General features: G+C 40.8%; 3 protein-coding genes across 3 annotated transcripts in view; all 3 read right to left on the bottom strand.

The window, feature by feature from the left end:
• The window catches only part of oxa1l (OXA1L mitochondrial inner membrane protein), a 5,008-nt gene extending 3,306 nt beyond the window's left edge, over positions 1-1,702 (bottom strand). The window contains exons 1-3 of the mRNA XM_017032302.2: positions 1,538-1,702; positions 311-448; positions 64-183 (exon numbers count right to left, since the gene is read on the bottom strand). Of these exons, the coding sequence (XP_016887791.1) occupies positions 64-183; positions 311-448; positions 1,538-1,648 (369 nt within the window). The 5' untranslated portion in view covers positions 1,649-1,702. The remainder of the gene's footprint in view (positions 1-63; positions 184-310; positions 449-1,537) is intronic.
• Positions 1,703-2,295: 593 nt separating this feature from the next.
• Positions 2,296-6,662, bottom strand: LOC103388161 (ubiquitin carboxyl-terminal hydrolase 12-like). The gene is made up of 11 exons (XM_008323051.3): positions 6,532-6,662; positions 6,346-6,454; positions 6,131-6,252; positions 5,633-5,703; positions 5,154-5,279; positions 4,806-4,901; positions 4,599-4,730; positions 4,254-4,382; positions 4,128-4,165; positions 4,014-4,054; positions 2,296-3,690 (listed from the first exon to the last, which is right to left on the bottom strand). The coding sequence occupies exons 1-11, from the start codon at positions 6,560-6,562 to the stop codon at positions 2,879-2,881; spliced, it is 1,707 nt and encodes a 568-aa protein (XP_008321273.1). The 5' UTR covers positions 6,563-6,662; the 3' UTR covers positions 2,296-2,878.
• Positions 6,663-7,276: 614 nt separating this feature from the next.
• Positions 7,277-9,650, bottom strand: LOC103388646 (protein bfr2-like). The gene is made up of 6 exons (XM_025058806.1): positions 9,641-9,650; positions 9,111-9,242; positions 8,942-8,979; positions 8,561-8,601; positions 7,547-8,442; positions 7,277-7,470 (listed from the first exon to the last, which is right to left on the bottom strand). Exons 5-6 carry the CDS (start codon positions 8,306-8,308, stop codon positions 7,459-7,461), a joined length of 774 nt encoding a protein of 257 aa, XP_024914574.1. The 5' UTR covers positions 8,309-8,442; positions 8,561-8,601; positions 8,942-8,979; positions 9,111-9,242; positions 9,641-9,650; the 3' UTR covers positions 7,277-7,458.
• Positions 9,651-9,656: the final 6 nt, after the last annotated feature.

Here is a 9,656-nt window from a genome sequence, read left to right as displayed (position 1 = left end):
AAATAACCTGGACTTTCCTTAACCAGGTGATTTAATTATGGTTAAAATCACCTGATCCGTGACAGGGTTTGTCAAAACTGGACTGGGTTCCGTCAACACAAGCTCTGGGCTGGGGACGGGTAAGGTTGGAGGAGGTGGGGTATCTGCTGCTGGTGTTGCCATGGATACAGTTTCATGTGGAATCTATAGAAAGACGTTTCAACAACAGAGTGGAAGCTGAAGGTTTTTGTATTGATGACATACAAAGACAATAAATCAAAGCTAAAAGAAGTGGTTTTTGATCATTAGTTCAAACCTTTGACTCATTCACCTGAGTACTGTTGTATCTGACGACCACAGCCTTCACACAAACCATCCTCCCACGCTGTCTGCATCCCAGCAGAGTCCTGACGGTCGGGCCGTGACACTCGAGCACTCTCGTGTGCAGACGGGAACTCTGATGGAGGTGCTGTGAGGAGGACAGAAAGACAGAGTGTATCTCTTCAAAAGACATCAAAATATGTCAACCTGACAAACACACACTCTGAGGTCACCGTCAGGTCACTTTATTATCAGTGCGCAATAATGAATGAAGAATTGACCACTGTGACCATATACATAAAAAAAACTTCCTTTTCAGCCACAATGATGAAGTTGGCTGAGGAAGAGTAACCACATCCCTGTTCATAGTAAACTGTGTGAAAATATACTGCCATCTAGTGGTGAAGTTCCTGATACAGCTGAAACCTCTGCACCCTAACATGTTTGGATGATAATACAACACTACTTACACCTATGAGCAAAGGTGCGCTTTACAAATTTAAATCCATCTCTGTCTGGTTGTTCCCTCGAGGCCTCACCGCAGCGACTCATCTGCCTCCACCTCACCCTGTCTCCTGCATCACACCAATTTCACAACATCCACAAATCTACTCTTAGGTCTGCCTCTCCTTTCCTCTTCTCTTAACTAGCAGCTTCATCTCTAAAATCATGCCCTACCCTCCACAGTTCTTGTCCAAACCATCTCCACCTCACCTCTCTAACGTCTTCTCCGAACTGCTCCATCTTAACTATACCTCTGATCTGATAATATACCCATCCTGTCCATCCTGCTCATTCACAGTGAAAATCTCTGCATCTTCATCTCCTCCCGCTCAGCCTTTAATTTGTTCCACAGAGCCAATGTCTCTAAAAAACTCAACATAGCAGGTCTTATAAACTTGACCTTTTAACTTTGCAGCTATTCTTCAAAGCTGATTCCAATTCCTACTGACAAACGTGCGTGTAACATCAATGCACACAGGTCCGGTCACTTCATGGAGTATCACGGAACAACATCACCAACCTCTTTTCTGGTGTAACATCGTTTTTGTACTCAAATATTCCACCTTTACGACAGACTCTCCTCAAAGTCACACTGAAGACGTGCACGCGGAACTACGCAGCCGGTACGCTAAGCTAAACGGCTAGACAGTTAGCAGGGTAGAGTCCGCCGCCGGCGTGTCTTGTTGCAGGGTCAGAAACAAAGCGACAGGTTTCAACAGTAAATGTGACCTACGTGGCTCCAAGTAGCTGACGGAACTGCACCGCCCCGGCTCGGTTTTCTGCTTAGTCTCAAGAAACATTTAGTGAAGGATCCAGGTGTCACCCAACTCTTGAGGGCAGCCATGTTGACGTTAGGAGATGACGTAACAGCGCACGGGAACTCGGAGGGACATTCCTAGCTGATTTGCTTCGCCATTCACTTCAGTACATAGAACCTTCTTATTTTCAAAAGTAATTGCAAAGCTAACTTTGCAAAGGTATTTAATTGAATAAGTTCGTGTCAGTTCACCAAAAGTGTTCTGGTTTATAATTGGCTAATGTGTTATTTTGCTATATTATGTATAAATTCTTGTCACCCTTCAACTACAACGTTATATAATGACATTGCAATATATGTTAGTGAAATTATTTGTTGCAGGATTTGACGATCGTTTGTCAAACCTTTGGCTACATTTGTGTTGTGTGAATAGTTAATACATTTGTTTTAAAATATATTTAGTGTAGAGTGTAGTTATGGCCTAATATACCTATGATATTTTAGTAACTGTTAGCATGTGTATAGTTTTGGAATTATAACTGTTTCAGTTAGCTTTTATCCCCAACTTTCTTCAGTGCATCGATCCTTAGGTTTTTATAGCTGCTTTCCTGTTTCCCTTGTAAACACAAATGTGAGGAGTTCATAAACAACACCTAACACATTTTGGCCTTTATTAAAACAAAACAACATTAATAATGTGTACTTTAAATAACCAAACAAAGAACAGCCAAATGTGTCATCTAATGAATGTATTTGACCACAGAAAATAATTTATACTTTCTCAATGTTGCAAACATTTGATTTGACAATTTTTGAACATTTTATTTGTTACAGGTTAATTTGAACAACAAAGATTATACACACACACATATTGATATATATATATATACATATATACAGACACATATAAAACTATTATATAAAATTATTGTTCAATGATTATTTGATAGGAACAATATTTTTGAACAATATCTAAGCATGAATACAATTTTTAAGCAAAAGGGTTCCGAGCACAGAAAAGTAAAGTATAATAAATCAGCTTCTTGTCATTAGTTAGGTCACAGATTCAATGTCCTCACAGACCACCACTGTCTCCAACTCTGTCTTTAATGTCCACACAGACCACCACTGTCTCCTACTCTGTCTTTAATGTCCTCACAGACCACCACTGTCTCCTACTCTGTCTTTATTGGTGACGACTGCCTTTGCATGTGGAAAGCAACATTGGAAACTAATGTAAAGTGAGCAATAAAATGAAAACCAACACCAGAATTAGAAGGATGGAGCAGTAGAAGAAGAATGAGCGTACCAGTTGTGTCAACAAATAGATATGATTTTGTTTTTTTTTTCCTTTCTTTTTTTTTTTTCTTTTTTTTTTTTTCTCTCCAATCTCAACCGCCTTCTGATCTTTCGCCATGACCATCTGAATGGGACACACCCGCATCTTGTCCTCTCACGGGTGCATTTTACAGTGCTGAGTGTCAGATTTTCAAACTTAGGTTGCAGTGACTCAATCATTTTGTCTTCATTGTCAGATGTCGTCTCTGTGGTTTTCTTCCTTCCTCTGTGTCCTAGGGCTGCTGGGCCTTGTTTTTGGTTGGCTTCTTCTGTGGATAGAGACTTCCTCAGCATCTCTTCTTCACCGACTCTTTGCCTCCCTGCAGATCTGTATTCTTGGTCTCTGGTTTGTCTTTGTCTCCCCTCACTGCTGTCTCTGTTCAGTGGTACAGAGTGTCTCTGAAACCGTCCATGGTTCTGATCTCCACGATTTGAGCTGGAATTTAATTTAGGCCCCTCCTCCTGTCCTCCCTCTCCCTGATGTGATCTTTGACTGTCTCCATCTCGACCCTCCTTCCTGTCATGCTCAGACCGCCTTGGTTCTGTCTTGGCGGGTGTTCTGTGGTTCTGTCCCTGGTGATAGTGGGAATCAGGACTGGTCCTATATTTAAAGCCATTATCTTTTTCTACATGTTTTCCCTTCTCGTCAGAATCCCTCCTTGGTTTTTTGGTATAACGATCTTCAGGTTGACGACTAGAGTCCGTCTTTTCTTCATGATCCCTCTCTCTTTTGTGAAAAGGCTCCTTGTTGGCACCATTGTCTTCTGGTGCACGTTTAAAGCTCTTTTTAACTGCAGCAGAGATAGAAACAGACACAAAATCTGTAGACATGTTGGATTTAACTCTATTTACAGTCACTGGCCAATTCATTAGGTACATCTTTTTCCATGGAACCTCCCACCTTTGTAACAAGTAGAAGTCGCATGAGGTGATATATTGTTACTTGTCTATATAACCTATTACACAGAACAGAAAATCCTTAAAAAAAATCAAAACAGCATTTTGCTTCCGCATGATTGGCTAATTAGATTCGGTATTCAGTTGGACAGGTGTACCTAATGAAGTAGCCATTCAGAATCTACCAGTAATAACAATGAAAATATGAAGCTCTTACTCGTCTTCTTCCTGTAAAACAGTAGGTAGGCAGAGGAGGACCTGCAGGTAGAGATTTTTATAATGAACAAAACATTGTGGGAATGGACACAGTGGCAGAAGAAAGCAAACCTACCTGTCAGTGGGATCAACTTGGAACGGCTGGAAATCCGGCTGTGAAAAAACAATGAAGAGTATGAAAGCTTGTCAGAGTAAACTTACAGAGGACCATGTAGTCAGTAGGAGGCGCTGTGACTCTCACCAATGTGACGCTGCTGTCATTGAAGTTGTACCATTTGTCATCATCCTGAGATTTAATCAGCGCCGTGTAGTGTCCGTTCTTGAGATTACCAACATGTTCCACTATTGCGTACAACTCGTACATCTGATTCTGTTCAACAACACATTAAGCTTAAAAAACAGAAGGAGAATCTAGAAAAGACAGCGTAGCCAAGCTGACGCGAAACATAGCCAAAACAGCGACTAACTAACTACAGAAACCTTCCGGAGGGTGACATCTAAAGTCAGTCGGATTTTTTCGTACCGTTTTTAGTGTGGTTCACGTTGACATTCCGATGAAAGGTTAACTGCCATATTAAACATATACCTGTGGGAGGCGCAGTTGCAGTGGAATGTCCACATCACGTTCAGTTTTTACGTGCGTCATGTGATTTATGTCGAATTCGAACCTCTTGAGCAGGAGAGTCAGGACGAGTGGATGATACTTGATGACACAGTCCTGATCAGAACAAACAGGTTTAAATCCCTGAGACTTTTTTTTTCAATCACTAAATTCACTTCAGTCGTCACTCACAATTGAAACATCACGTTTGGAGTCACAGACTTCACAGTAGATCTGGTTTTCTTCACTGAGACGTGTGGTTTGGAAATACTTCTCAACACCGTCCACCTGAGAAAAGACACTCACGTCTAGAGTCAACACATTTTCACACTGAACATTCAAAAATTCAGTTCATTTATGATTTTTTTTTTATCTTAGAAAAAGTTGTTGACGGTTTGTTTCGGATTGTCATCTCCAATGTTTTATACTAAAAATATAACATTTATATATTTGCTGACTGTAAAAGACAATCGTCCATTTTGTCTGCAATCTTGTGTTGTACGGTAGTGGGCAGTAAATCCCATAATGTCAGACTCTTACCACACTGTAGTGTTTGCTGTTGGAATCCATAAGGTCTAAAGGAAGATGCCAGAAGTGTCCGTCTGTGGCCGTCACCGTGTCACATGTGGAACACCTGGTCCTGTGAGTCAGCTCTCCGTGGAAAACCTGGAAACAAACACGAGACAGGAGACACAGGGACAAGGCTTTTGTACAAATCTAACCGTTAAGGTATCTATCGTTACCAGCACAACTGTGTCAACAGAATAGATAAAAATATACTTAATAATTCAATAATTTAGCTTATTGCTAACTTCTCTCTACAATATAGCAATAAAAAAAAAACTAACCCAAAAGTAAAAATTAACCTGAAAGAATTGTTGAATTTTTTTTTAAAGACCAGCCAGAATAAGAATGTGTGTTAGTGAGGACAGAAATAGCTTGATGTTGCTAATGGAGCTAAAATATAAAGTATAAGAAAGAAAGAAAGAAAGAAAGAATATAAATTCTTTAAGAATGACCTTCGATGCTTCAGAACTGGTGTGAGTTAAAATCTTCTCAAAGAACTCGGCAGCATCACGTTGTTCAGACACTAAAGGCCAAAGACAACAGGAGTGACCTCAGTAACTGATGGTAAAACAATAAAGTACACCACTAGTACTCTGCTAAACGATGTTTGCTGAATAGACAACTCAAATATAAATCGATCAAAAACTGCAAACGTTTTCAAATATATATAAACATAAACTGATCTAAACAGCTGAAGTCAATAAAACCCCAAAAACCTGCTACATTAGCTCAGAAACAGTTACAAAAGACCATAAGCTTATAAAAAGAAACGGTTACATCGCAAAATGTGTAGCAAAACGAAAGATATCGCAAAATTGACACAAATCTGACATAATACACATTTTAATTTAATTTATTGTGAGGTATTTTATATTAAAATTATTTTTGAAAATGTCCATTTCCGCGATTATCCCACCAGTTGTCCAGTAGGTGACAGTGTGGCGTTGTACCTGTGTTGACACCCAGTTCCTTCCTCAGTTGATCGGAGACGTGTGAGGTTCGGTTCTCTAACTTATCAAACAGGGATGTGAGTTGGCCGTCGATGCAGTCGCTTTTACGACTGGACCTGGAACTAAACGTCAAGCACACAATCAAAACAATGACACCAAGGTGACGTTTTCTTCCCCCCATATATGTATAGATAGTGTGACATTGTGTGAGCCACCTGTGGACAGACTGTCTGAAGTCTCTGGTCATGAACAACACCTGCAGGACACTGTTCAGGTAACACAGCGCCCCCTGGTTTTTCAAACCATGGTACCGTACCGAAGGTCCTGTCCAGACAGGATTGTTGTTGTGAACAATGACAGAGTTATTTATATTTGTCAGATTTAGAGCAGCTGAGTCTTACCTGCTGGTCTCTTCAAACGTTTCATGTCCATGTTGACTCTGAACTGGGCTCAACCGCTCTCTCTCTCTCTCTCTCTCTCTCTCTCTGTCTCTCTGAGAGTGAATACTTTCTCTTTCAATTCCTCCATTTACTCTGGGTCACATGACTGACAAGAAACCTCAGCTCAGCGGCTGATTGGTGCAGCACCTGTTTCTGACAGTATATCCAACAAACATCATACTGATAGTTAAAAAGAAAATCTGACAAACAGGTTGGTCAGAAGCACCAACACACACACACACACACATATATGTACAGATATATAGATAGGTGTCAAATGGATATATTTAATTGATGTCAGATTTTGCACAATTATTAACAATCATCGACAGAAATACCACCATGTGTCAGATGGTCCAGAGAAACTTCAGCAGGTGTGATGACATGAGGACCTGCAGTGGTGGCTTAGTGGTTAAGGAAGTGGACCTGGGTCTGGAAGGCCTCAGGTTTGAGTCCACCAGCTGCTGAGTAACCACTGAGGTGCTCTGAGCACGGCACTGACAAGTAGTTCACTTTCCTTCCTTTTCCTTTCCTAAAGAGGAAGTACCAGTGATGCAGCTCAACACTCCTGATCCTGTGTTTTCTGATCTAGGACCTGGAGTTTTCTCAAGGATTTTTCAGAAAGAAAAACATAAGAAACCTCATTCTGTACCAATCAACTTCATCGGTGCTCACAAAATAAATAAAGAAATATTAGAAATCTCTCTTTTAAAAACAACATTCTTTATTCCCACTGTACTGAAGTCAAAAAGGACACACAAACAGAATCGTTCACCATGACCTCTCTGTTATGTTACTGCGCACATATTTGGTCATGTGACATTTGTCACTGTTTGTCCAACTGTTCTTTGTTCAACATTTTTTTAGACTTGATTAGAGTTTTGGCTACTATTGTAGTGGTAGTTTGACCACCGATTGATTCTTCCTCAATTATCTTCACCAACAGCCTTGGACCTGAACTTTCTTCTGCCTTTTCACCGATTGATTCTTCCTCAATTATCTCCACCAACAGCTTTGGACCTGAACTTTCTTCTGCCTTTTCAGGTTGGGTTTCACATTCTTCTGATCCATTTCCAAGAGAGGAGCAGGCACCAGAAGAAGTGTTTCCTTCTGGTCTACCTTCCTGGTCTTCCATGGAGATGTTCTTCATGTTCTTTAGTTCCTCATCATCATCATCTGTGACCTTCTCTTGGCTGCTGGCACACTCTTTGTGCAGTGTGAACTCCGTGGGTTCATCTCTCATCTTCTTGTCTTTTGTGCTTAGACCTTCATGTTTTGAAGCTGTGTCAGAGATTTCTGGTTTAACATCATTATTTTCACCCCAATCACTTTGTATGACATCATCTTTCCTTGTATCATCAACATCTTCACCGTCCTGGACCTGATCGTCTTCTCTTTCCTGAGACAGATCTTGTCTAGATAACAGATCTTTCTGTTCAACCAGGTGATCTTTGTCTGTCTGTTCTACCTTTTTATCCTCCTTCACTATGGTTTCTGGTTTCACGTCATGATTTCCAAAACGATCATCAGCATCTCTTGTGTCGTCAACATCCTGATCCTCCAGATCCTGTTCTTTGAGTTGCTCTTCAGGCGGCTCTTCTCCAGAAAAGCATCTGACCTGTTCTGACGGATCCTCAGCTTGACGCTCTCCTACTTTCTCATGATCCTCCAACATGTTCTTCTGCCTGTGTTCAATGGATGGCAGGTGATCTCCAGAGCTGGGGCTGACATCGTCCATCACCACTGTGTCTTCATTAGGTCCACTGTCTTCAACACCTTCTGTCTTCTGTTGATCTCCATTCTTCTCCGGAATGTCTTTCTCCTCAGGTGATAAATCGCTGCTGGTTGTTCCTGAGGAACAAGTTCCTGTGTCTAAAAGATAAAAGATAAGATTGTAGTTAAATTAGAGAGAAAACAATCGAATGATCATTTCATGTTTTTGTCCGCACTCAACATGAACTAGAAGTAAAATTAAAGTGAATTATTTTACCTTTGGTTTTTCTGTAGAACAGAAGATAAACAGTGTTGGACCTGGAAAAAGAATGAATGCAATAAAAACAAACACCTGGAAACAACTCAATCAAAGACAAAGTCAATCCAGACCATCCACCTGCTTTAAAATGGTGGTTCCCAAACTGGGAGTGGCCTCTTGTGAGGGATCACAGAGCGGTTGTTGGTTACAGACCAAGCAAATTATTTTCAAAGTTCAACATATTTACAAAACTGAAAATATGTTCACTGTCATTTTATCTGTCCTACAATGGGGAGGGGGGAAAAGAAGCCCCAAAACCTAAGGCTCCACACAAAAAGACATGACCGAATCTAGGCCCCAGAACCAGGACTGTGTGGACTGGGTCTGAACTTCTCTCACCTCTCACTGTTGCTCCCCTCAAAAGGCTGTTCGTCCAGCTGATTGTGAGAAGAAAACATTTGAAAATGAGTGAGTGAATGCACCAACTTGGTCAACTTTTTTATCAGATGTGCGTGCGTGCGTGTGTGTGTGTGTGTGTGTGTGTGTGTGTGTGCACATAGGGACTCACTGTTGTGACTGTGGCATCATTGAACTTGTACCACCTGCCATCGTCTGGGGATCTAATGGTTGCAGTGTAATGTCCACTTCTGAGGTCGCCAACGTGGTCAACGAATGCGTACAACTCGTAACTCGTTAGAGTCTGTGAACAAAGAAGCACGACGTCAGGAAGGTTGGTGTTTATTTCAAAACTTCTGTCTGCAGGATTCTTGCCTTAATCCTAAAATTGAGGACAATGGGTGAGTCATATTTAAACGTTGAACTCTCATCCCAAAAATCCAAAGGTTGGAGTCTGGATTTGAATCTCAGAAATTCAGATTAACGTTCTGACATTCAAACATTCATTTACTTTAATCATTGGAGAAAAATTTAGTAGAAAATGTTCAAAATCAGATAAAACAAAAGTCTTCCATTTGGATCTAACACCAGAGTCAAAGCAGCTGAGACGAGCTAATCCAAATATTGTCAAAATGTCAACGTTATTCTTAGAAATTCAACGTGTTATTGAATGTGGTCAAATGTACTACAGTGCTACAGCACCTGTGGGATCTGCAGA

This window comes from Cynoglossus semilaevis, chromosome 1, assembly GCF_000523025.1.
Source record: "Cynoglossus semilaevis isolate Cse_v1.0 chromosome 1, Cse_v1.0, whole genome shotgun sequence".
In the NCBI taxonomy this organism is placed as follows: Eukaryota; Metazoa; Chordata; class Actinopteri; order Pleuronectiformes; family Cynoglossidae; genus Cynoglossus; species Cynoglossus semilaevis.
Note: the sequence above shows the minus strand (reverse complement) of the source record. Positions and strands in the feature narration are given on the sequence as shown.

Excerpts from the sequence above, each read along its gene's own strand:
- LOC103388161 (XM_008323051.3), bottom strand. The coding sequence starts at position 6,562 with ATGGACATGAAACGTTTGAAGAGACCAGCAG. Across the intron at positions 5,280-5,632 it reads CCAGTTCTGAAGCATCGAAG|GTTTTCCACGGAGAGCTGAC; the intron begins GTCATTCTTAAA and ends GTTTGTTTCCAG. Across the intron at positions 4,902-5,153 it reads ACAGCAAACACTACAGTGTG|GTGGACGGTGTTGAGAAGTA; the intron begins GTAAGAGTCTGA and ends GTCTTTTCTCAG.
- LOC103388646 (XM_025058806.1), bottom strand. The coding sequence starts at position 8,308 with ATGGACGATGTCAGCCCCAGCTCTGGAGATCACCTGCCATCCATTGAA.